The sequence below is a fragment of the Durio zibethinus genome, chromosome 5 (genome assembly GCF_047325235.1).
Source record: "Durio zibethinus cultivar Kanyao isolate XHJ-2024 chromosome 5, ASM4732523v1, whole genome shotgun sequence".
Taxonomy (NCBI): Eukaryota; Viridiplantae; Streptophyta; class Magnoliopsida; order Malvales; family Malvaceae; genus Durio; species Durio zibethinus.
Window position 1 is genome coordinate 6,584,550 of NC_143166.1, and position 27,626 is coordinate 6,612,175.

A 27,626-nucleotide genomic window follows, 5' to 3' on the forward strand; every position below is an offset into this window, starting at 1 on the left:
TTCATAATATCATCTTATTTTATCTTATTATAATTTTATATATCAAATACATCCTGATCTATTATTTAATAGATTAAAAAAAATTAAACTCATTATATCCAATAATCCAAATAATAAATTTTTTGTGTTGAAATTATTGGTACTTGGTTTCATACTCTTGATTGCACGGGCTAAAGAAGTTCATTTACCTCTTACACTCATGTAAGATTTTAAGGATACGTTTGGATAAAAAATTTAAACTTTTTGAAAAATTTTGAAATGCATTAACTCAAAATAATAAAATTTGTAATTGCATTTTTTGAATAATTATTTTTTAGAAATGGGTTTTAAATATTAGAATTTAATGAGATAAAAAAAATAATTATAATAGATAAATAATGATATTAGAGATAGAAAAAGTAAAACACTAAAACATATATGTAATATGGATATCATTGGATTTATAAAAATGTATAGGTATTATTAGTAATATGAAAAATTTTTAAAAATAAATTTTATAATAATTTTTTTAGTTAAATTGGAAAAAATTGCTTAAAAAAATAGATGTTAACTTTTTACCGTAAAAATAAAGAATTTCATAAATTTCACCTAAGAAAAGAGAATTTGAACCATCAAAATTTTTTTATTCAAATTCCAAAAATTTCGATAATTTTATTTTTTATTTTGTCAAACAAAATAATTTTATTTTAAAATTTTAAAAGTATTTTTACAATTGAAATCTTTCAGTAAAATCTCTTATCCAAACGCACTCTAAAACACTTCTTCCAAACCCAAATATTAACTCATGGATTTGACTAAAACCAATATATTTCTCCAAGATTTATGATATTATATGCCCAATTGAAGCAAATCAGCTTTGCACGAAAAGGTATTTAATAAAAATTTTGAACCAAACATAGCTCAAGTGACTAGCAAGGAGATCGATGCCTAGCCCATGTAATCCCATCTCGAGTGACTACAACCGGTTCAATCTTAGCGAAGATGATATGTGCCGATGAGAAAGCCAAATTAACATCTCTAGCCGTTATTTCTCTATTCTTTTCCTCCTTTCTTTGCCAACCACCGCCCTTCTCTCTTCTTTTCTTTCTTTTCAATAGTTATTGCCCCTAAACCCTTTCTTTCTTTTCCCTTTTTTTTTTTTTAAATTTCTTTTTGTTATACCTAAACGCCCAGTCAACATAGTAAATCTCCATACTTGCTAAGTTAGCACACACTCTATAATTACATCATCGTTAAAGAGGATCAACGCCCAAGCTCTCCGCTACAATATAGGCTTACCCCCAACTTATTCGCCTACAAATTATTTTTCACCTAACTATCCCCACTAACATTAGATTAGAAAGTCACCTCAGAATAGATCAATTTACCTCTAAATTGCTCATAACTTAGAATCATTAAATCAGTCTACGCTCACCTACGTGCACCGTTCTTAAGCCAGCCAACTCATCTTCACTTAAAAACACTATCCACTCTCTTTATCCTTAGCCTTTCTCCTGATTCTCCTTATTATTATTATTTTTTAATTATGCTTTTACTTTGTCAAAAGAAATCCAACGTTAATCCGGATATCAAACAGAGAAAGACAAAGTAGAAAAAGGGTGTGGATGGGAATAAAAAACAAAATTAACCTTTAAATAATTTTTAATATCAAAACTAATTTGGTTATAAATTGAAAGAATGGATAACTTTAATTGTATGTATAGATGTATAATATTTGATACATTATATATTATTAGTAAATCGTATAATAATAGCTCATAAAAATTAATTTTAAAAATTTTAAAAATAAATACATTTAATCATAAAAATAATATTTAAGAATAATTTTTTTTATAAATTTAATTATGAAATTTAAGCATTTATATAATGAAAGTAAATCAAATATAAATTCATAATAAAAATAAAATCACTAATAAATCAAATGAGGTCTTAAATTTACTTATGAAATTTAAAAAACTTCACTGAATTGAAAATTTTTCCTAATGAAAATTACTGAAAAAAAATAAGGGAGTGACTAAATGTACCATACCTTTTTTCTCTCTACATCTCATTTTTTTTTTTTAAATTTTTGTAAGTGAAATTATTTAAATATATTATTTACAAATTTTTCAGATATCCAACATTTCCAAAACCCAAGAAGTTATAACGCTTTTAAAAAATATATTAATGATAAGTCATAACACGACTTAGAAATGTATCTTCAAAAAGTCGTAACACCTCTTGAAAATTCTTTTTCAAGAGTAAAAAAATAAAATTTTATAAAAAATTACAAAAAAGAAAAATTTTTAAATATTATTAAATACTACATAATTTTGTTAAAATATAATATGTTAATTGAAAAAATTTATCATGATAAATAGATGGAGAGATTTTTTTTTTAAAAAAAAATTCAGTTTTCTAAAGCTATTACAAAATTTTACTAATCCATACAAAAAATGTTTATAAAAAAATGATAAATTCTAAATTTATAAAAAAATTATATTTATTATTTTATCTTTAATTTAATTAGAATCTCATAGAATATAATTTTTTCTCTAAAATAAAATAGTAAAAATAACTTTTTTTATTAAATTTATATTTTATAATTTTTTTAATAATAATTTTTTCAATACATTTATTTATAAATAATTTAAATAATTTTTTAATAATTTTTGATAAAATTTCACATTTCTCAAAAGTATTATGAATCATAAAACTTCTCAAAAATGAATTTGCAAAAATTATAAAACTTATGAAAACAAATATTTAAGTGATGTCATTTGTAAAAAATAAAAAAAAATAAAGTACATAAAAAAAGTATATTTAGATTTTCCAAAAAAAAAAAAAAAACCAAAATAGTGATATTAAGAATCGCATCCTCAATTTTAATTAAAAAACACGTGCACTAATTTTCCTCCAATTAAAAAGCGCCACGTTTAGTGTACTGAAACAAATGTAATAATCCGGCAAGCAGGGAATGTCACCCCTATTTATGTGCACGCGCTAAAGCTCAATTGCTTTCTCTGCTTCTTCTCTAGGTCACATAGATTACATAGCAGATTATTATTGGATTTCAAGGAAGTAACTGTAGACAACTTCGGAAATAACACAAAATCTAAATCAAACTCAAAAAGGGTAAAAATTTCCAAGAACAAATAAAATTAATCCAAATCTTTCAAAAAATTTAGTAACTTTAAACCTCCGATCTCTTTCTTCTTCAATGGCTGATGCTCCCTCCTCTTCCGCAACCCTAGAGACCAATTTCCAATCCAAACCCGATTCTGATAGCCCGAATCCGCAACCCACTCAACCCGATCCTCCTCCTTCATCTTCCATTACCACAACAACACCTCTGCAACCAAACCCTAACCCTAACGCGCTCCTCCTTTCTTCTCAACTTCCTCCCGCGATCCCCTCCTATTCGACTCCTCCACCACCGATCTCCGGAGCCGCCACCAACATGCCGCCGGCGCCTCCTTCGTTCCGTCCGGTTCCGCAGTTTTCACCGTTACCGAAATTTCAAGCTCCTGGCATGCAGCCGCCCGGCGTGAGTGCGACTCCTGGTTCTGTTCCGCCGCCGTTGATGCAGTACCAGGCGCCGGCGGGTCAGGTTCCAAATCCTGCTCTTAGACCGTTTGCCCCGATTCCAAATGGATATGCCGCCATGCCGGGAGCTGTTCCTCAGGTTACCATGCCTCCTCCGGGTGGGTTATTCCTTCCCTTTTTAAGTGCTTGCATCATTTTGTTGAATTTAGTTCATAGATTAATCTCTAATTTGATTATTGATTGTTCATGTGTATGTATTTGTTTTTATTTGCTATATTATTTTTATGATACAATTGTCATGAATGTGATGATAACATGCTTAGTTAATGTAAGAAAATGAGGAAAAAGTTTAGAGTTCAAAAAAGAGGAGTTTTGGGAGAGATATAGAAAAAAAAGGGCATCGATGACGGAATGTTTTCTCCTACAGTGTCTTGATTGAATACGGGTGAGATAAAGGTTGGAAGGGCTTCAATTCAATATTGCTTAGAGACACCCACTTCTACTACAACTGACTCCCTTTTTGGTATGCCCATGTTTGCTTGGTTTTCATTCATTGCATTCAGAGTAAAAAAAAAATGTAGATTTTAAATATTGTATTCAAGTTAAAGCCACCTACGAGTTTTAATAGAAATATGTGAAAAAATATACAGAATAATTCCATAACTTTATAACTGTTCCATTTTGTTCTAAATCATGTCTTGCATGTCTTGCTCATGTTCATATTTAGTAGTCTATATACTTTCTGGTAGTTATAAGGATAATTTCCCTTTCATGGGTTTATGAATTGCCAGCAGCAGACCATGTTAGCAACTGAATGCTCCTTGGCTTTGTATTCTAAGGTATTGCAATCCTCCTAGTTATATTTTTTTCTTTCTTGTTCTCTCCCTTTCCATTTCCCTTTTTTCTCTGTGTTTTTTGTTGTGGCACTTGGGCTCTAACAGTTGAGATAAATCAAAGTGGTGAAATATGAAAGTAGAATTTTGTGTTAAATAATTTATTTGCAAGCATGAGATGCTGGAATTCTTATGTTATTCAATCCTCAAAATTGTGCAATTGGTGCATGGGATGAGGCTATTAACAAGTGGATGTCTAAGGTAAGTGCACTTTGCATAGCCATGGTTATGAACTCCATGCTATTCTTTTGATGTTTCCTTCAGGTTTTCTGTTCAGCTGGTGATAGTTGCCATGCCTGTGGTGCCATCTCTTTATAGTTTTAATGTGTGGTAAAATAATTTATTCTTTTGGAATTTTTTTTTTCTTGTAAGAGTGCTTCGTGGCATCGAAAACATTTATCAATGTGTTTATTTTGTTAACTTGCTCTGATATGGTTGCATAGATATTTGTTTTCTGTTTATGCAGGACTTCTCCGCTATCCTTCTCCTTACCCAGCAATGATTCGGCCCACATTCCCTCCACGTCCTCCTGGAGCAATTGGTGTGATTTCAATAGTGTCACGTCCTCCTGTTCTGGGTGTTCCTGGCGTTCGCTCAATTATTCCTCCTGTCATTAGACCAGCTGCTGTTCCTAATGTTACACCAGCAGAGAAACCTCAAACTACAGTTTATGTTGGCAAGATAGCACCAACTGTGGACAATGACTTCATGCTCTCTCTTCTTCACGTGGGTATTATTATTTTTGTTTATTTTTTATATTCATGTATTTTTTTCATTTTTTAAATAGTTTTGTTTATCTTTATCTTGAACCTTTGGCTTTATCTAATCTTAGTTTTACACCTTTTTGAAGATATGCGGACCTGTCAAGAGTTGGAAGCGTGCTCAAGATCCCACTAATGGGACTCCTAAAGGTTTTGGGTTTTTTGAATTTGAGTCTGCTGAAGGGGTTCTTCGTGCATTACGCCTACTTAGCAAATTTAATATTGACGGGCAAGAATTAGTGGTATGTTTTTTTAATATATTCTATTCCATCCCCCAAGATCGTATTGGAAGTGTTTTTCCTATTGATGTGATAAGATTCGCTTCCAAATTCACTATGATTGAAAATCATGAAGTTAGACTTTGTTTTGTGAAATTGAAAATTTAGGATTGGAAATCATGACACAAAGTAATCGAAACTATTATAGCTCTTAATTTACATGATAAAGTGGTTCATTTTATTTCTGAAATTTAGAAATTGAATTTAATGAGATTACTATTTTGTTTCTAAACTTTAAAATAAATGCATCTTATAAACCTTATGCATAAAATATCAAATTGTGCAGTATGACGTATGATATGTAAACATGGTAGAAAACAATTGTGAATAAAATTAAGGTGTAAGACGGATTTGAATTGAAGTACTTATAATTTCTTTGGTTCCATGTAAATGGTTCAATGCTAAATGCTCCCAAACATTTTTCACTTTAAAATTGTTTGAAGTGGCCATCTTACAGATTTGGAGAAGATACGAATGAGATAGGCATTTTTTAAGTTAATAATTGAAAGTAAGGGAAGTTTTATGCTTTTTTTTTTTTTGTGAAGTAGTTGTTTTAGGGTTGGTTAAATGTTCTATGGGGTCAAGGCAAGATATTGTTCTGTCTGTGAGCAATGCTTCTATTTGAGTTTTTTTTTTTAAATGATTTGAATTAGTTACTTCTGTCTGGTTTTTTCGTCTTTCCAATCTTGTTTCATGGAGTTGATTTTGCATTTATTCCATGGTTAATAGTTAAATGTTAATCAAGCAACAAGAGATTATCTGGAGCAGTATGTCAAAAAGAAAAGTGAAAATGCAAAGAAACTCAATGAAGCTCAAGCTGCAGGGGCTGAGAAAGAAGGCGAGAATGCAATAGGTGATGAGAAGAATGAATCATCAACGCCTTCTGTTAAGGATTCTGAGAAGGACAGCGATACTGGCAACAAAGAAAATATTGACATTGCCAACTTTGGCATCGTGACGGATGAAGATCGTGAGGCCGATCGAGATGCTTCAGAGAAGCTTGCCAGCATGATTGAAGAGAGGTTAAAGACCAATCCTTTCCCTCCACTACCACCACAAAATGCTCCTAATGGTTCTGGCAAATCAAATTCAGATCTGCCTGCTAAATCAAGGGATGGGGACTCTGATGTTGATGTAATAAGAAATGGTGAGTTTTTGCTGCTGTGTCTATGTGGTTTTATTGCATTCTTTATTATCTTTATCATGTCATATCATCAAAATCTACATAAAAGTCCTTGAGTTTCAAGGAGAATCACACTGGAGGAAGTAGTGATATTTATTATTTTTGAAGAAAGGGGATTTTGATATCGCGTTGATAATTTTGCAGATGGAGCTGAAGGTAAAAATGATGATGAGACAACCAGTGAGAGCAAAGCAACTACTGAGAATGATCGGCCTGAGACAAGCTCACCTGATCGTAGGTATGATAGAAGAAGTAGAGACAGAGAGCAGGATCTTAAGAGGGAAAAGGAGCGTGAAATTGAAAGATTAGAAAGAGAAACAGAACGAGAAAGGATAAGAAAAGAGAGGGAGCAACGAAGGAAGATTGAGGAGGCTGAGCGCGAGTATGAAAAGTTTCTTAGAGATTGGGAGCAAAGAGAAAAGGATAAGGAGAAGCAGAGACAGTATGAGAAGGAGAGGGAGAAAGAGAGGGAGCGCAAACGGAAGAAGGAGATTCGCTATGATGAAGATGATGATGATGATGATGATTCGAGAAAAAGGTGGCGTAGGAGTGCTTTGGAGGAAAAGAGGAGGAAGAGGTTGCGGGAGAAAGAGGATGATTTGGCTGATAGACTCAAAGAAGAGAAAGAAATTGCTGAGGCCAAGAAAAGAGAGGAGGAGGAGCAGCTGCAGCTGCAGCAGCAGCGCGATGCATTAAGGCTTTTGTCTGATCGCATTGCAAATGGAGGTGAAAAGACTGTGTTGGCTGAAGAAGCTAGCACTGAAAACAAGGATAAGGCAGTTGAACAGCATTACGAGCATGAATCAAGTCATGAAAACCAGATATTCAGTAATCGTTCATCTCTCTATTTTACTTTACTGTAATTAAATTTTTGTGTCCCCATCTCTCATTTTATTTATTTATTTATGTTTTGAAATGGACTATGTTTGTATATGACAGGCGAAGGGAATATGCAAAATGGTTCTGTTGATGAATCAAACATGGCCTTTGTTGCTGCATCAGATACACGGCAGAGTGGGAATGCCCCAGCAAGAAAGTTGGGTTTTGGTCTTGTTGGATCTGGTAAGCGGACTACTGTCCCATCTGTTTTCCACGAGGAAGATGATGATGCTCAGAAGGAGAAGAAAATGAGGCCCCTGGTTCCCATTGATTACTCTACTGAGGAACTGCAGGCTGTCCAACCTGGTGCCCCACCACCAAATTTGGTTGCAGCTGCTGAATTTGCAAAGCGAATATCAAACATTAATCCTAAAGAGGAAAAACCTGATGCAGAAAGAGAACGAAGCAGACGTTCTTATGATAAATCTGGCAGGGATAAAGATGGTTATGATGAGGATAACCGCACCAGAGATGAGAGCAAAGAGAGGATGCCTGTTCGGGATAGGGACAGGGAACATGGACAAGGTAAGGTGAAAACAACAGATAACCAGAAACTTTTGGATGCCAAACAATTAATTGATATGATTCCAAAGACCAAGGAGGAACTATTTTCATATGAGATAAACTGGGATGTGTATGACCAGGTAATCATCCTTTCTCAGGTCCTTAATTCAAACTGTTAATTTTGAGAAGCATGTGTTTTCTGGTCATGAATATCTGGTTAACAAATTGCATAATGCTAATGTGATTATAGCTGTATAATCAATTGCACATCAAATGCATTAGGCTTATTAGTAGTCCTTGGCATATGTGGAACTAACATGAATATTGCCATATCTATATTTCTCTCTTACATTTGTTGGCAATGATCATCTTTTGGCAGCTCTCTTCACCTTATAAGTTGGGGTTAAGTCAGTTCATTGTACATAGAACTTTAAAGGTGTTCCAAAACTATATTAGTCATCATGCTACCAAAAAATGTGCATTAAATGATATCTTAAAAATAATGAGAAATAAGAAATTATGTTATTTATGTTTTAAGAATTTTTTGGAATTCCATGATGCAGAATTGTTGTCTTTTCATTGTAGAAAATAGGGTTGGGGTAGGTGGGCCCCCATATCTATATTTCTACTATACAATTGCATGCTCGAATGATTTTCTAATATCTCTGGTGGTGGTGAAACTCAATTCACTTCTTGGTTTTATTCTTGCTTGCTAATTCTAAGATGTTACCCTTTTGTTGTGATGCACTTCTTTAGCATGCATTGCATGAGAGAATGAGACCCTGGATTTCAAAGAAAATTACGGAGTTTTTGGGAGAGGAAGAGAAAACATTGGTAGATTACGTTGTATCCAGTACTCAGGAACATGTTAAGGCCTCCCAAATGCTGGAGCTGCTGCAGTCTATATTAGATGAAGAAGCGGAGATGTTTGTGCTTAAGATGTGGAGGATGCTCATATTTGAAATTAAAAAAGTAGAGACTGGTCTGGCTTTGAGGTCAAGAGCCTGATTGAACATTGTTGCGCAGTGGTGGTTCCTATGTTGCCGTGGGACTGAGATTTTTATTACATGGTTGTTATCCCCATTGGGGTGAATCATGTGTCTCTTCTGCCTGTTACTGTAAGACCAAAATGTAGATTGCACTAGGGAATAGCTTTGTTGAGTTTGTATTACTACTAAGTACAATTTGTTACATCAACCATTTTTTTTTTCGCTGATTTCACCATTTTTCTCCCGCTCTCTATGGAAGAGCAACATTTTGACATCCTTGTTCATTTTGATTTTGTCTGCCATGTGGAATGGACTAATGATTCATGTTCAGTACTTGAGGTAGTATATTCTTTTAACGATTATTACCTGATACATTATCAGACTCCTATGAAAAGTAATTTCTGAATGTAACTGTGGATTTTGTACTTCCAAGTGCTGAGAAGTATTAACTCCAGCGCCTCCCTGAACATTCTCTTTGACGGGTCTAAAACAGCTTGACCATTAACTTAATGGGGAATATTCATTAGAAGCTTTTGACCCTGTATTCAAGCTAGCTTTATCTTGCACAGGGCTAAAGCAGGAAAGGCCATCCATGGAGCAAGTGGTATTAAGATTACAAAAAGCACAAGCTAAGTGTGACAGGAGCCATGAATCCCTGTTCAGCAGTATGATGGAGTTAATATTGGGATATAAGTGTTTATCACTTTCAACTTTTGTGATGTCTTTTGTTAGGTAAAATCATAAGGTTCAATAGGCTGAAGCAAAGAATACCTCACAGAAAATATCACTCGTTGAAATTGAAGAGACTGTCATGGTTCTAGAGAGCTATGAATCTTAAATCAGTTAAATATTAGTGTTGGTTTTGAGATACAAATGTATCACATCATTTTTTAACTTGAGATCTTTTCTGTGTGAAAATCTTGAGTTCAATAATTTCGAGCAGATAATATCTCACGAGTGGATGTACATCACCACAAAGCCAGCTGCATCCGTGGAACAATTATATACTAAAGTTGTAAAGTGGATAGATTTAGTATTAGATAAACTATAGCACAATCCTAGAACGAGCGTACAACACAGATGAAGCTGTTTATACATTATACTACCACTTATGAGGAATGAATTTTACACCATTGTATTATAGTCTTACGACCATATATATTATCAACATTCCGTAAATAAAATTATAATGCCACAATACCTTTTTTCACGCAGCTTCATAGAAAAATGCAGAAGCTGAGCAATATAGACACTTGCGTGTATTTACATGGAAAGATTGCAGGAATGAACAAGCAAAAAAACAATAAATGGGTACCCGGAAAATAATTGGGTTACCAATTACCATGCGTGAACGAATCGTTCTCGTGGAACAACTGGAGTCGCTGAAGCTGAGGATCTCTTTTCATAAAACTCATGCAGAATCCTGATGATTGCACTGGCCTTTTTGCTAGCTCGAGTGGTACCTTCACTAAGCTGGGAATACAAGGATCCCATAAGACAAGGATTCTTCACCAAACGAACAACCACATCTAGACCGCCATTTACACAGAGAGCCAACAACAAGGAAACGCAATACTCCTTCGCTGTCCTTGAAGTGAAGGTATTCAAATTCCGCACTAACAATTGCAAGGCTCCGCGGCGTAAAATTGCAACCGTCCCATTAACTTTCTCTGCTAAAGTAGCTAAAACTGCAAGAGAATCCGTTACAATTGTTGGGGTGATAAACAACACATTGAAGCTCTAAAGAGTACACTAGAGAGTCCATATATACATATTGAATACCATTTGAATCCCAAAATTTAAACTATTAAGTTTTTGGGTCCTTCATGTGTTGGGAATATTGACTCAAATCCCATAAGAGATTTGTTTGAGATTTATTAGATATTACTTGATGGACAAGAAGACTTGCAAAAGAAGAATTCCAAGAGAAAGAGGATTCTTAATAGGTAAGTTTGACTTGTAAGAGAAGAATTCTAAAAGGGAAGGGATTCTTAATAGGCAAGTTTGACTTACAAGAGAAGAATTCTAAGAGGAGAGGGATTCTTAATGGGCAAGTTTGTATGATTATAAATAGGTGAAGTCTCTACAGGGTTAGGTATGAGAAAAAGATGTAAGAGAGTTGTAGAGTTTTGTGGGATAGACACCTCATAAGAGTATTGGGGCTCTACGTCTTATGGGTGTGTATGTTTGTTTGTGAGTGGACTAGAGGAGATTGAGAGGGCCCACATAGGTATAGTGTATGAGAGCATATGAGTATGTGTTTGGTTGTGTTGAAAGGGTGCACAAGAGTTTGGGTTTATGTTTGTTTGGGTAGAGAATACTTCATAGGACTAGAGGAGATTGAGAGTGTCTTATGAGTATTGATTGTTGAGTGAGGTTGATGATATGATGTATGTTTGTAATTCTCTACAACTAGTGGATCTTGTTTCTCATCCGTGGATGTAGGTCAGTTGAACCGAACCATGTTAAATTGTTGTCTCTTATGTGTGTTTGATTTATTGTTTGATTTCGCTTCCATTGGTGTGATTGGATTGGAGGCGTTTAGCCTAACAAATGGTATCAGAGCTGTGGTGTTCCCCAACAAATGGTATCAGAACTGTGGTGTTTCCTAACAAGTGGTATCGGAGCTGAAGGTTCGAAACGTGAGAAGAGTTGAAGATTCAAGATGTGGAAAGAGCCGATGGTTCGAGACATGGGAAAAGTTGATAGTTCGAGATATGGGAAGAGCTTGGTTTGAGACATGGGAAGAAGTAAGCTTAGAGGAGCTCGATTCAAGAAAAGAGTTCGAGTTCGAGTTTTGAAGATTGATGATTGGTTTGTATGAAGTGTGAAGACACAAGAGAAGAGAAGATGATTGTAAGACTTCTATTGCAGGTGGAGCCAAGCATGTCTAGCATGAAGACAGATGATTGATGGAATTTAAGTCAAGGTAGAGATTATTGGGAATATTGACTCAAATCCCATAAGAGATTTGTTTAAGATTTGTTAGAGATTTGTTTGAGATTTGTCAGATATTGCTTGATGGACAAGAAGACTTACAAAAGAAGAATTCCAAGAGAAAGAAGATTCTTAATAGGTAAGTTTGACTTGTAAGAGAAGAATTCTAAAAGGGAAGGGGTTCTTAATAGGCAAGTTTGACTTACAAGAGAAGAATTTTAAGAGGAGAGGGATTCTTAATGGGCAAGTTTGTATAATTATAAATAGGTGAAGTCTCTACAGGGTTAGGTATGAAAAAAAGATGTAAGAGAGTTGTAGGGTTTTATGGGATAGACACCCCATAAGAGTATTGAGGCTCTACGTCTTATGGGTGTGTATGTTTGTTTGTGAGTGGACTAGAGGAGATTGAGAGGGCCCACATAGGTATGGTGTATGAGAGCATATGAGTATGTGTTTGGTTGTGTTGAAAGGGTGCACAAGAGTTTGAGTTTATGTTTGTTTGGGTAGAGAATACTTCATAGGACTAGAGGAGATTGAGAGTGTCTTATGAGTATTGATTGTTGAGTGAGGTTGATGATATGATGTATGTTTGTAATTTTCTACAACTAGTGGATCTTGTTTCTCATCCGTGGATGTAGGTCAGTTGAACCGAACCACGTTAAATTGTTGTCTCTTATGTGTGTTTGATTTATTGTTTGATTTCGCTTCCGTTGGTGTGATTGGATTGGAGGCTTTTAGCCCAACATCATGTATATATAGGATATCTCATTCAGATTTTTTACTTATGTGAGATTTTTTACTCACATGTGAATCATATCCTAACAATCTCTCACGTTCACTTGTGAGTTCTGATCAAGTTACATCTCAGCTCTCCGTGCGAGTAAATCCTATCAACATCTCATTTGGGCTAGACAATATGTCATCTTTAATACGTTTTTGAGACAGGTCACAACACTCAATCTTGTCACGTAGGTTGTTTCAATGCTCCCTTAAGCCTACACTCCAGGTTGACTCAACACATCGCTCACTTGGGTGTGCTGCTTTTTTACATATTATCATATACTCACTACATCCAAGTCAAACCTTCTTCAAGCTTACACTCGAAGTTGACTCAACACATTGTCTACTTGGATGTGTTGTTTTTTTGCATATTATCATATACTCGCTACATCTAAATCGAAACTTTTAATATCAGTATTCGAGTACATGAAGTTTATGGATGCAGCTAACCTTCGATCTGTCAACAATCTCCTTTAATACTGGTGTTCAAGTACATGAAATTTATGGATGCGACCAACCTCCGATCTGCTAATAATTTCTCCCCCCAGTAACGCTACTGGGACTTGAATCCATGAATTTTCGAACCCGTTGTAACTTTAGGTCTAATACCACTTGTTGGAAAGATAAATACCACTTGAAGCCCATAGGAGCACATTAAAAAATTCATACATATATGTTGGATATCACTTGAGCCCAAAATCTTAAGTTATTAGGTTCTTGGATCATTCATACATATATAAAATATCTCATTCAAATTTTTATTTAGCTTTTATTGATGACCATAGAAATTGGAAAGATTTTTACTGACGTCGATCTAATGATTTCATTAAGGGGAAAATGGAGACCCATGCATGTTGTTAAAGTTCGGATCCAATGCTGCCTAATATATATTGGTTATGGTGGGTGAGGGTGGGACTGCAAACCTCTCATTATAAAACTTTGATATACCTTCAAAGGCGTGCATGAAAAATTTTTATTTTTTGGATAAGTAGGGATTTTATTTATAGAAATTATCATATTTATTGTTATTGTCATGTTTAATAGAGTGGGTGATATATTCTTAGTATATAGTAAAAATTTATAAAAAATAATTAAAAAATAAAATATATGACAATATTTTAATCTTGTTATTACATTAAAAATTTTACTAAAAAAAAGAACTCTTTTATTTATCTAAAGAAGCAAATAAAGTGCTACAATTACAACTGTCTTCCCATCAAACATACAAGCCTAATAATCAGAAAAGATGTCAACTCCTTAAGCAAAATGACAATCTTCAGCCAGTAATAGTCAATCAAATCAATAAAATCAATAACATAATATAATTTTTATCCCAATTTAAGGAGGGTGAAGAATTTGAATATGTTAAGCTTTATCTTTTAAGCAAATAAAACTAGACATTGAGGTTAATTTGATGAGTAATTATTATGGTAATAATATATTCTCTCACTTACTTTTCTCAAAATGCAAAGCAAAAACCACTCAAAGCCAGTAAAAAAAAATTGATATGTGTAGTACTAATTTACTACTGCACTAGCCAATATATATAAATATATATATATATATATATATTATAAAATACGTAAATACCTTATAAAAAATATCACCTAAACATTTATATAGATAATTTTTTGAAATGATATGTAAGATAATTTTTTAAAAAAGTAAAATAATTTTTTTTAATTACAAATTAGTTAATATTAAATTTATTCAAATATTAAAATTATTCAAATTATAATTGAAAATCAAGTCAATATAAAAATATAGTTTTTAAAATTAAAAATTTAAACTATAGATTTTATCTTCATTATAAATAATTTTAATTGTTTACCAAATAATCTTATTGAAAAAATTATTTAATTATTAAAATCTTTTAATATGTTTAGAAAATTACAAAAATTAAGTTAAAATTATATATTTTGCAGTTAGCTTTACACTACTTATTAACAATAATTTAAATTTTATTATTGGTGAATTTATATTTTTATGTAATCCATAAATATATAAACTTTGCCAAACAATAATCTCGATTCAAAGTGAGTCAATTATTTTAATAACTTTAATTAATTTATTGAAGCTTATGTGTTAATGTCTGCATTTTTTTTATATTTATTATACTCATTTTATTTTTTGTTTATGCAGATATGCATATATATTGTAATTTATATAGTTATATTTTACTTATCTATATTTTATTTATATATTATTTATATTTATTGATATAATTTTTTGAAATAAAAAATGTAAAACCTTTGCTTCTCGCAACAAAATGCGGGCATTTCTCCGGTATGTATGATTTCAAACCCCAAGCATCATGAAGATCTTAAGATTAAAAAAATTTGTAGCCAAGTTCCTTAATCCTGCTATGTGCATGCCTACAGCCTCCTTGTAATTCAATAGCCTCCATCTGTTTGAACAGCCTCAGATTATATTTTTTGCTCCAAAGGTGATAAATGAAGGCATCCAGGCTATGCGTAGTATGGTTGAGAGTAGTGGCTTCTTGTTCAGCTTTCTTGCTAGAATTAAAATTAAAGAACGAAACAAGACAAAGAAAATAAGGTTAAGAAAATAAATTTGCGTTTTGAAGCTAGACCACTTTCATTAAGATTTAATATGCTTCCAAGCTCCATGATACAATAAAGCTCTCAACACTCCAATCACAATAGTGAAAATCAAGCTCTAGTCACGGAGAACAGAGGTAGAAATATCGACGGAGGTTAGAACTCAAAATGTCATAGTAATTCTAAACATAGATTCAAGTCTAGAGATAAAGTGAAGTGTTTTCATTGTGATAAGATAAATCATATAAAATGACACTGTAAAATCTTGAAGCAAGAGTGAAAAGATGAGAAAGGTAAGAGTTCAAATGATGACAATGTTACGTAGTGAATTTAGATAGTGATTCAGTTACTTTTATTTATCCACATAGTGATTGTAATCATATTAGTGATCTCGGCATTGAGTGGATAGTTGATACAGGAGCGACATATCATTGTATTCTTAAAAGAGAGTTGTTTACAACTTATAAAGTAGAAGACTTTGATTGTACCAAGATGAAAAATAATAGTGTGTTGTAGATTATTGAGATTAATAATATTGTTATACAAATTAGTACAGGCTACATGTTAACTTTGAGGGATGTCAGACACATTTCAGATATGAAAATAAACTGGCTTGCTATTAATGTTTTTGATAAGGAAGGATATGAAAGTCGACAAAAAATGGGCAATGAAAGCTTCTAAAAGGATCTATGATAGTTACAAGAAAAAAATTTCTGCATAATATATAAAACATGGTTGCAATTGAATGGTAATCAGGTAAATACCGTTGCAGATGATGCTTCAGCAAACTTGTGGTACATGAGACTAGCACACATGAGTGAAAAATGGTTATAAGTTTTGATAAGACAGTCTCTCATTCTCTTAACCAATGGTATGTATCTCGATTTATGTGATTATTGTTTGTTTGGTAAGCATCATATGGTTTCTTTTTATAAGAGTTCTCAAAGAAAAGAAAATAGATTAGAATTAATTTATTCTAACGTATATAGTCCCATTGAGGTTGAGTCATTAGGTGGTAGCAAATATTTTGTTACTTTTATTGATGATGTTTCATGTAAGATTTGGGTGTATATGTTAAAAAATAAAAGCCAAGTATTGTAATATTTTTAAAAATTTCATGCCATGGTTGAAAAGATGACAAGGTTACCCTTGAAGTATATTCGGATTGATAATGGTGGGAATACACATCCAAATACTTTGAAGAGTATTGTTCAAAGCATAGGATCAGGCATGAGATGACAGAACCTGAAATATCGCAGCATAATGGTGTAGTTAAAGAATGAATCGCACTATTGTGGAAAAAGTTAAATGTATGTTGAGAATGGTAAAATTATTAAAGCCATTATGAGGTGAAGCAGTCAACATAGCTTGTTATTTGCTTAACAGGTCACCATCAATTTCTTTGGGCTTTAACATTTCAAAAAGAGTGTGGACAGAAAAAGATACTTCATACTCTCACTTGAAAGTTTTTGGGTGTAAAGCATTATGCATGTACCAAAAAAACAGAGGTTAAAGCTTAACAGTAAAGCCACACAGTGTGTGTTTGTAGGATATGATGATGAAAAATTTGGCTACAGGGTATGGGATCCAGTGAAGAGAAAGACAGTCAGAAACAGAGATGTGATCTTTCATGAAAAAAAAATTATAGCAGACTTTGAGAAAAATAAGAAGACTACACGAGTTATTGTTGAGTGTGATGTTTCAATACCGATAGGGGTTCCACAAGAAAGAGCCACAGATAGTGAAAATGAGCAAGAAACAAAACTTGGGGATATGAATGAGCCAGCCATAATTAGTGATGAGCCAGATGCAATTAGTTTTGAGTAGAGGGAGCAATCCTCTCTATCTAAGAGTATTGAGCAAGATGAGCTACCTTCGGCATTAGATGATATAGAGTCTTAGCTTAGGAGATCTATTAGAGAGCACAAGCCATCTACCAGGTATGCAAGTTTAAATTTTATTTTAGTTACCAATGAGGGAGAGCCAGAAAGCTTTCAAGATGTATAAGCTACTCTAGATATAGATCACTGGATAAAAGTAATGAAAGAAGAGATAGAGTCATTACGAAAAAAATGATACTTATGATCTTGTTAAACTTTTAAAAGAGAAGAGATCGTTATAAAATAAATGGGTGTTCAAGTTGAAAAAGGATGACGACAAACTAGTGAGGTACAAAGCTCTAGTGGTAGTAAAAAGTTTTTCTCAGAAATCAAGCATCGATTTTGATGAGATCTTTGCTCCAGTTGTAAAGATGAGTTTCATTCGAGTGGTACTAGGATTAGTAGCTAGTTTGAATCTTAAGCTTGAGCAACTTGATGTTAAAACTATATTCTTGCATGGTGACTTGCAGGAGGACATTTACATGAATCAGCCTAAGGGTTTTGAAGTGAAAGGGAAAGAGCACTTAGCTTGCAAATTGAAAAAAAGCTTGTATGGCTTGAAACAAGCTTCACGATAGTGGTACAAAAAGTTTGATTCTTTTATGGTGAGTCATGGCTATAAAAAAACGACAGTAAATTTTTGTATGTATGTTAAAAAATTTCTTAATGGTAACTTTATTATTCTCTTATTATATGTTGATAATATGTTGATTGTGGGACAAGATACTAGTATGATTTACAGATTGAAAGAACAATTGTCTAAATCTTTTCATATGAATGATTTAGGTCTAACAAAGCAGTTTCTCGGTATAAACATTATCCGAGATAAGAGAGTTGGAAAGCTATAATTGTCACAAGAAAAATATGTTAAACGAGTGCTTAGTAGATCAACATGTAACATGCTAAATCAGTTAGCAGTCCATTTACCAACCATTTTTATCTAAGTAAGAAATTTTATCCAGTGTCTAAAAAAAAGTAACTAGCTATGTTTAGTATTCTTTATTCTTCTACAGTCAATTTTGTAATATATCTTATGGTTTGTACATAGTCTAACATTACTCATGCAGTTGATGTAGTGAGCAAATTTCTTTCTAATCCAGGAAAGGTTCACTGAGAAGCAGTGAAATAGATTTTTAGATATTTGAGGGCACCTCAAAAATGTGCTTGACTTATGAAGTTTCACAACTAGTTCTAGAAAGGTTTACTAATCTGACATGGTAGACGATTTTGATGGTAGAATATCTATTTTAGGGTATTTGTTCACTTTTACAAGAGGAGCTGTGTCTTGACAATCTAAGTTACAGAAGTGTGTTGTTTTGTCAATTACAGAGACTGAGTATATTATAGTAATCGAAGTAGGTAAAAAAATGCTTTGGATGAAATATTTTTTTCTTGAATTGGGGTTGAATCAGAAAGAGTATATGATGTTTTGTAATAGTCAGAGTACTTTAGATTTGAGTAAGAATGTCATATACCATGCTAGAACAAAGCACATTGATGTTATATATCATTGGTTACGTTTAATGATTAAAGAATAACAGATACTGTTGAAAGAAGTCCATACTGATGAGAATGTAGTAGATATATTGACTAAAACATTTCTTAGGGAAAAGCTTGAGCTTTGCAATAACTTGATCGAAAATGAGTTCCTTAATCAAGGTAAGTTTCAAATGAAACTGCTATGGTGATGAATCTCCTTCTAATGAGGCTAGAGGAGGATATTGTTAGAAAACTGGGGTCTAGCCCCATGTAATTGGTTTTAGACCAAGTAAAGGCCATGGGCCTTGGTTTTTTTTTTTACACAGAACCCTAGCTGCTTAATAAAAAAAAAAAAGGTGGGTTGTTTTAAAATGGTGTCGCAAACCAAGAAGAAAAGCCAGAAAAAGTAGAAAGAAAAAAGAGAAATGAAAGTTGGTTGAACAGAAGTCGATCAGTGATTCGATTGAGCCAAAACTTTGTCAGCAGATTTATGATTTGGAGTTCTACATGCTGAACGGTAAAGATCAAGTTTGAAGCTCTCTAGGAACAAATCCAAGATATATTTGTTGAGTCACCTATTTGGTAAGATTTCTTCAATTGTCTCTCTAGTTGTTGATTAGCTCTAGTTTTAGCTAAAAAAGAACTTTCCATATATATTATTTGATAGTAAAAATTTTTTTAGTGATCTGTGAGTTTTTTCCTCTATACTAGAGGGTTTTCATGTAAATTTTGGTGTGCGTTATTTTTCTTATGCTTTTTATTATTGATTATTGTCTATTGTTGTGGTTTTATTGTGACATATTGCTTCTGTATTGTTGTGATTATTACTTTAGGTGTAACATATTAAAAGTTTCTATTATCGGATTTAAACAACCCATACTTCTAAAAAATCATTATAAACCTGTTTGGAGATCATAATAAGGGACATCCGATATTTTTATGCCAGACATTGATCAAGATATTGAAATATACTATTTCATATCTACTGCAACAAAAAAATCGAAATAAAAAATTACTTCAAGAAATGCATTTTCGAATAATTGGAATGCTTTTTGGAAATACATTTTCTCATACAATGAAGAAGTTTTCAAAAATGAATTTTGGTACGTTAAAGAAGTTTTTCGAAATAAATTTCCTATACATTGTAGAAGTTTTCGAAAATAAATTTCTAATAACTTATTAAGAAGAAAAGGGTGTGGAGGATAAAAAGATAATTAACTAATAGATATTTAAGTAATTTCATTAATAATAATTTTTTGGGATATATTAAGATTTTTTTTTTGGTGCAAATAGCATTAATTATTAAAAATAATGCTCTTCACTAGAGATTTAAATTATGATCGCAGTCACGTTTTCTGTCGTTTCTCGTTTATTACATTTATGAATATAAAAAAAATTGTCGCAGTCATTATAATTATCGTGATGATAATTTTTTTTTTTAATTTTGCTACAACTTACATTAAAATATAATAATTATAATCATAAACTTTTTATTTTAAGATTTTAAAAATAATTTATCACTCTTTTATTTATTAAAAAATTTATTTACATATTTACGAGATTAAAATAAATGTTAATTGATTTCATATTTTTATTACAAAATAATTTTAATTTATTATATAATAAATTACATTTTCATTTGTTATTTAATTACATAAAAAAGTGCTACTCTAATACTAAAAAAATTTAATAATAATACAAATCTCAAAATAAAAAATATTACTAAAATTTAAATATAAAATCATAAATTAATAAATAATATAATCAATATATATTTATTTAACTAATTATTTTTCATCCAATTTATACAAAAATTTTACCCTTTAAAATTTCAAAAAATCTTTCCCTCCAAAGTCTCATTATGGATAGCATATCATATTAATTACTTTTTTTCTGTCAATTTTATACTCTCCTAGTCGGTTTTATCCTAAAAAAAGGTTTATATTGTTAAAATTTCCCCTAAATTAAAAAAACCTAACTAAATTTCTGACCCCCCGCGTATCAGTCTTCGCACTAAGTTTCCCCATTCCCAATACATTTTTGATTCTCTTCTCCCCACCAAACAACAGCCTCTGCCCTGTTCCTCCCATCCAACAACCAACCTAAAATTGCATTTTCACTCTTCTCATCCATCTAAAAATTCCCAAAATTTTCTCTATTCACCATTTTTCATCCCCTGCTTCTAATCCCACCCAAAGTCCCACATCGTCTCATAGTTCTCTTCTTCTTTGCAGTGCGCTCTTCTCTGTCTCGCGCAGTCTCCTCTGTTATCTCACAAGTTACACCCATTCAACAGAAAATCACAGCAAATTTGAGTGCTGAATTAATTGCTTACTTTCAATTATTTGTGCTTGACCTTGATTGAGGCTGAATTTGTGTGAATTTATGTTTGGCAGTCTAGGTTGCTAAATTGGATTTTATTTTCTAATTTTAACCCAATGATTTTTTTTTTGGTGCTTTTATATCTTTGGCAGTCTGTTATCGCCGTTATTCACCATTTTTCGTGGCTGTGATGTGCTGCTACAGTGATGATTCAAATTCTTCTCCCTTTTTTTTTTTGATAGCAGTGAGGGACGGTGGCATTATCGTAAAATAGTGACCGTTATACCTTTATTTAAAGTCCCACTTTAAGAGATTGAATCATTCTCTAACCCTCTTTGCAATATTATTCTTTTTAGATATAAATAAAAAATATATAAAATAATCCCCTTTGTATAAATAAAAAAGATATAAAATAATTATTATTTTATTTTATTTATTAATTTATACACTAAATGTAACCTAACATCAAATATGATCTAATTGTATAATAATAGATCTATTTAATCAACCTACATGCATCAATGCTATTATGCATTCATCAACGGAGTAAAAAGCATAAAAACAAAAATACCCAAAGATTAATAGAGTCCTTTTAAAGAAGAAAATATCAACCAACAATCTAATTTTTTTAGATTTTGATTTGTTTTTAGTTGGTAATATATTCATCATAATGAAGTTCTAGAGAGTAGAGACTAAGCCTTTCCAGAATTACAATGATATCAAACATTCTTTAATCTTAAATTTTAAATCAATTAATTAATATAATTATTATTAAAAAATAATATTTAAATTTAAAATTGAATATTAGTACATGTAATACTTTATCTTATCCACATATTACAATCTTTTTTTTTTTTTTTTCATTTTATTCACAAACTACAGTATCTGTTTTTCCGTTATAACTCGTACGATATTTGAACGGACTCTTCACATGAGTCGAACAAGGAGATTGGCTGTGTCTTTAGTATTTAACAGTTATTAGTATCATTCTTCTAAAGATTCTTTAGCTCTTTAGATGGCTAGTGTAGCTATCTCATTGGCCAACAACTTGATTATCAAACCTGCAGGGTTAAATGGGTTGTTGCAAAATTTGAGAAGCACGACGTCAAACATAATCCAAGTAAATTAACAAGCCAGTTCAAAATTAAGAAGAAGAAGAAGAAGAAGAAAATCCTCTCCAGCCTTTTCAAATGGTTGTATATTTCCAGGCAACTTCCGTCGGAAGTCAATGCAGTTTATGTGCGTTTGTGTAACTAAGAACTGTCAGATCATGCATCTCTCAAAGCCAGCTAAAAACTTCTGGCCAATTTGTTCAACGTCAATTCACACTAAAAATGAGAAAATAAACATGTCTAATCACGACCAAACTTTCTTAATTATCCATGTTTAAAGATAATCCTAAAAAAATCTCCATATAAATCCTAAATAAGATGTTGACAAAAATAATAACAAAGCCCTTTAATTTTAATAATACTTAACTGAATTATTAATTTAATAATTTTCTTTATTTATAATCATTAATATGTTGAGATCAATTATCTAAAACTCCCTTCTCCAAGTTCTAAATTGTTTTTGTGTAGGATCACTTTTCTTACTCTCTCAAACTGAAAATTCTGATTTCGTCTTTGAGTATTAGTCTTCCATCTCTCAAGGTACCAATATGGCAACATTGCATGAGCATAAGACAATTTTACATAAGCAATCTAAATAAGGAGTAAGGACCAGCCTGATCGGTAACAAAGAACAACCGAATGGCCAAGTGGGCAAATTGATTAAGGGAACTGCATACTGCTATAACCAACACAAAAGCATTATCAAAGATTGCTTCTGCAATGCTTATTTGCCTGCTTGGCCAATAACATTATTCTTTTGTCTGCTTCATTCAGGCTAGAAATTTTAGTAATATGCTACAGCCGCCTAGATTGAATTTAATGACTGTGCCAAATCAAACAATGGTCCCAAAATCCCAGTCGGAATGGGGAAAAAAAAAGAAACTGAAAATACGAAAAGTAAAGTGAAAACTCAAAGACGCGTACTTACAGTAATAACCAGGAAATAAACCCAACCCATTATAGACAAACAAGTTGTTCGTCATCTAGGCCCGTGAGAATCTTTGGACCACGCCCAGATGTACTGAATTTGTTACCCCCCAAAGAACTGTTTAGTGTAGTTTTTTACTTTTCTTTTTCTTTCTTTGTAAAAAGCCGAACGAATCTAGAGAAATTGTAAAAAAATATTAGTTTTAGAGCTTCAGATTGGGTCCATCGACTTTGGTAACGTCGAAATCAAGTGATCCAAACTTTGCAGCAGTCCCACGAGCTGTGCCATGCATCTCAAAATCAACCCACATGAATACATGGAATATCTGTCAGATATCCAATATACACGGAAAGATACCCAGAAAAGGGTCGCCAGCTAGAAACAACTAAGCTTAGAGTTTAGGTTACGCTTCTTCCTTTCCATATATTAACCAAATCTGCATCTCCTTTCCTTCATCATCAATTTAGTTAGAACCATGATTACATTGCAGTATACTTTATTTCTGTGTCTCTCATTGCTTTGCATGACAAGTGTGGTTTCTTCCCACAGCAGGCATTACACCACTCCTAGCGTTCCACGTTTAACGGACTTGTTTAGCCATGTCTCAGTTGATAAAGGTCTTTCTAACTTTTTCGGTGGACCAAATATCAAGCTGATCAACAATGGGTCCATGGCAACTCTTGCTCTGGAAAAAACTCAGGTGAATTAATCAAGTTGTCCTTTTTGGGTTCTTACAGAAAATGGCTTCCCTTTCCAGAATCCGAGTTGGCTAGTGGGTTTATACTCAAGTACTCTTTCAATGATCTTTTTAAGGGTCAGGATTGGCTTCTAGGAACCAACATTACTATGGATTTTTCAGGGTAGCAATAAAGTCGCCTGGAGGACGTCTTACATCTGGAGTTGTGCTAGCTTTCTATGTAAGCTCCTTTTTCATGGTCAATTTAACTTTATATAAATCGATTTGTACTTGGTTATATGCATTGACTGACTATGATGAAAGTGGAATATATATGTGCAGTTGTCTAATGCAGATACGTTATGATGAGATTGATATTGAACTGCTTGGCCATGATAAGAGAATTGACTGGATCCTCAAAACAAATGTCTATGCAAAAGGTGTCAGCACTGGAGGAGAAGAGAAATTTTATTTCTGGTTTGATCCAACACAGGAGCACCATTACTACAGTATTCTTTGGGACAGCCACCATATATTGTAAGCCAATTGGAACCCATATTCCAACCAAAAAAAACTTATTAATTTATTGGATAATGAACAGCTAGCCTTTGAACAAAAAAATAAAAAAAATGCAGGTTCGTTGTGGATAATATACCAGTGAGAGAGTTCCCAATAACGGCAAATTCTCTACCGCACGTCCATCAAAGCCAATGTTGCATTACGTTACCATATGGGATGGGTCGCAATGGGCAACTCATGGGGGAAAATACAATGTCAATTACAAGTATGCACCATTTGTAGTTTCATTTACGGACATATTGTTCCAACGCCAGCCTTCAAGACCCTATCGAAGAACCTGACTTCGGTAAGCTGCAAATCAACAGATAACCGCCATGGATTGGGCAAGAAGGAAGGTCATGTTTTACTCATACTGTAAAGATACATCTAGACTCAAAGCCTTACCTCCAGAATGCAAGTAAATTATGTGATTATAATTATATAAATATATAAATTTTTTCTTCAGATTATTTTCCCATTAAGGAACAAATGACTAATGCTTAGCACATGATCACATTTGTTGTTTGAAATATATCAAACAATGATTATAATTTACACTCTCCCGTATACGACAGATGTTAAAATTAACAAATTATTAGTCTGGATTAGTCCAATAATGGAGTGAGAGACATCTAAGACTGGATGTGAGTGTCAAACAGCTGTGATTTGTGGAGGCAGTGAAAGGCGATCCACCGAGCATTCCTCTGGACGAGTATGAGGTTGAGTTTAATGAGATTGAAGATGATAATGTTGGTGAAATTAATTATTATAATAATAAAATTGAGTACCATAAATGATGAAATTAAAATCAATTGGTGATAGGCTTTTTTAGTAAACAACGATATGATTTGAGCTCATTAATAAGGTGGTTAAGAATCAGAAGAGTTTCTGTAGCTTAGCTTAAAATAGCAATGGAACTACCCTTGACTTGAGAGCTGTCTCAGTCTTAAATCATATGCTATACTAGTACAACTCAGCAAAGTTAACTATGTTGGCTAAATGACATTTTTTACCATTATGTTTCTTACACATAAAGACTTAGTATTATCCTATGAATTTTATTTTATTTTAGAGTAGGAATTTATTTATATTCGTGTAAATGTTACATTTTTGTAAATCAAAATGATTAAATTAAAAATATTATTTTAACTCAAATTAGTTATGAATTTAATTTTGATCCAAATATAAAAAAATACAAAATTTACATTGATGTTTCTCCTTTTATTTTAAATATACTTTATCACTTTTTTGAGAAAGAGAGAAGAGAGTAGTCAAATCCCGAATTTAAAAAACGTGTATCATCATTAGAGTTACTGATGACAATGGGTTAAGATGAGTTTTTGTTTATTCTGAATCTAACTTGATTTTATAAAATAAATATATGAACCCGATTTGACCTAACATGATATTAAAATATATTTTTTTCATACATAAACGAATCCAACTCGACCCATATATTTATAAAATCATAATCAATCCAATCTAATTCAAAATTAATTTAATAATTTTAATTTAATATAATATTTATAAAATAGTTTTTTAATATAAATTATATCTTAATTATACATAAATATGATATTTTTATTAGGTTAATATATTTAATTAAAGTATTGTGAAATATTCCCTCTATCCTATTTTCTTTGTCCATTTTTTCTTTTTAGAAAGTCCCAATTTGATTGTCTTTTACCCAAAATAAATAATAAATATATTTAAATTCTCAAATTTATCCTCACTTTTAATATCATTACACAAATTCCAGTAAAATGAAACATTTTTCATCACCTTTTTACCTTGTTTCATCTTATTTTCAAGCTTTCTTCTTTGTTTCCCGAAACTTAAGCATGCAGATGGCAATGAATTCAAGACTAATACTATGAGGCTTGGCGCAAATGTTATTGTGTTTTCTTGATGTTGTGGAAAAAATGAAAAACTATTACTTTTTCTTAATTTTTTTGGGTTAATCTTTATTCACTTGTTTATGATGGGTGTCTTATAGTGCCAAATAAATATTTATTGTTATTGGATTGTTTGATAAAAAAGGTCATTTTTGCAGTCTGTATGTTGCTTAAGTAAATGTGTATTGTGTTCACTTGAGAATGTTATATGTTAGATCAAACAAAGTGTTTGGACTTTTGGTTTATCAACATGTCTTAGTCCAAAGTGCTAGTGGTTAATGTTCTATGGATTGGGTGTGTTTAGTGGGCAAATAGGTATTGCTTTATAGATATTTTGATATTTTAGAAGGAAATATGTAATGGCTAAAGTTGAATACACATTGAAATTGTATTTCATCCTTGTTATATATACACATAGGAGTTAGCTTCAATTGTTGTAAAGTCTTGCCATTTATGTTTTCCCAAATGTAAAAATTATGGCTATGTAATGTTTGTTGAAATACTTCAATGAAATTTAAACACATTATTCTCATGAACTTTTCTTTGTTTTTAGTTTTTTTTATAGATAAATGTATATCACCTTATAATAATATTTAAAAAAGAGTTTATTTCAAATCATGCTTAAGTGCCTAAAAGCTTAAAAGAATAAGAAAACCACAATCATATTCATGATCCTCATTATTAAGAGAAACCTAGCATAAAAAATAAGACACAACTTGCAATTTCACCATATTTTCATGCAACATTAGGCTTATAAGTGAACCTTAAAATAGAAGATAATGACCATGATTGCCACACTATTAGGATAATAGCAAGCTCAGTAGTCTTAAGCTACAAGTAAATGTTAAGAACCATTAAGGTGATTTCTCAACTATAAGCTCTATCAAACTATCCTTATCTTGAATACCCTTCATAAGACATATTTCATAAGCTAAAAAAAAAAACCTCAAATGATCAACAATTTAATAACAAACAGCTACTAAACCAAACCTGGCAGCATGTAAAATCAAATCTGAACATATTTCTAAACTCTACCTAAAACCAAAATTTGATGAAAAATTTAAAGGAAGATCGAAGCTAGACATTTAAAGGACTTAAAGATCAATTGGCAACAAGTTTTAAAGTTCAAAAATCATGAAAATTAGGTTGCAACAGAACTAAAATCTGAAAATTCTAAAAATGTAAAATAGAAACTGACTAATGCTTTATTCCATAAATTAAAACCAAAAAATAAAAATGCATATTAAGGAGAACAAAGCTGGAAATTAAAAATAATCAATCCTTAAAAACATATGAAATTCAGTTTTCAAAACAACCAAGGAATGAAGAAGAAATTAAACAAGAACTAAGAGAATTGAAAGTAGTTTGTTGCTTCTCCTAGAACTGTTCTGGTTTCTCCCTTTTAAAGTATCTCAAACACCAAATTTTTTTCTAGGATCCATCCTTTCCGACCCTTTTCAGTATCTTCCTTTTAATACAAATCTTT

General features: G+C 32.1%; 1 protein-coding gene and 2 pseudogenes across 2 annotated transcripts; 2 read left to right on the forward strand and 1 right to left on the reverse strand.

Annotated features, from left to right (window-relative positions):
* Nucleotides 1-3,015: 3,015 nt before the first annotated feature.
* LOC111281793 (RNA-binding motif protein 25-like) lies at nucleotides 3,016-9,342 on the forward strand. The gene is made up of 7 exons (XM_022869464.2): nucleotides 3,016-3,683; nucleotides 4,885-5,144; nucleotides 5,269-5,421; nucleotides 6,187-6,604; nucleotides 6,785-7,468; nucleotides 7,580-8,163; nucleotides 8,780-9,342. Exons 1-7 carry the CDS (start codon nucleotides 3,200-3,202, stop codon nucleotides 9,029-9,031), a joined length of 2,835 nt encoding a protein of 944 aa, XP_022725199.2. The 5' UTR covers nucleotides 3,016-3,199; the 3' UTR covers nucleotides 9,032-9,342.
* Nucleotides 9,343-10,350: 1,008 nt separating this feature from the next.
* LOC111281535 (U-box domain-containing protein 19 pseudogene) lies at nucleotides 10,351-20,782 on the reverse strand (annotated as a pseudogene).
* A 2,600-nt stretch (nucleotides 20,783-23,382) lies between these two features.
* LOC111281536 (putative xyloglucan endotransglucosylase/hydrolase protein 33) lies at nucleotides 23,383-24,710 on the forward strand (annotated as a pseudogene). The gene is made up of 4 exons (XR_016342463.1): nucleotides 23,383-23,727; nucleotides 23,825-23,928; nucleotides 24,030-24,224; nucleotides 24,323-24,710. The product of XR_016342463.1 is annotated as a putative xyloglucan endotransglucosylase/hydrolase protein 33 (transcript).
* The last annotated feature ends 2,916 nt before the right edge of the window (nucleotides 24,711-27,626 follow it).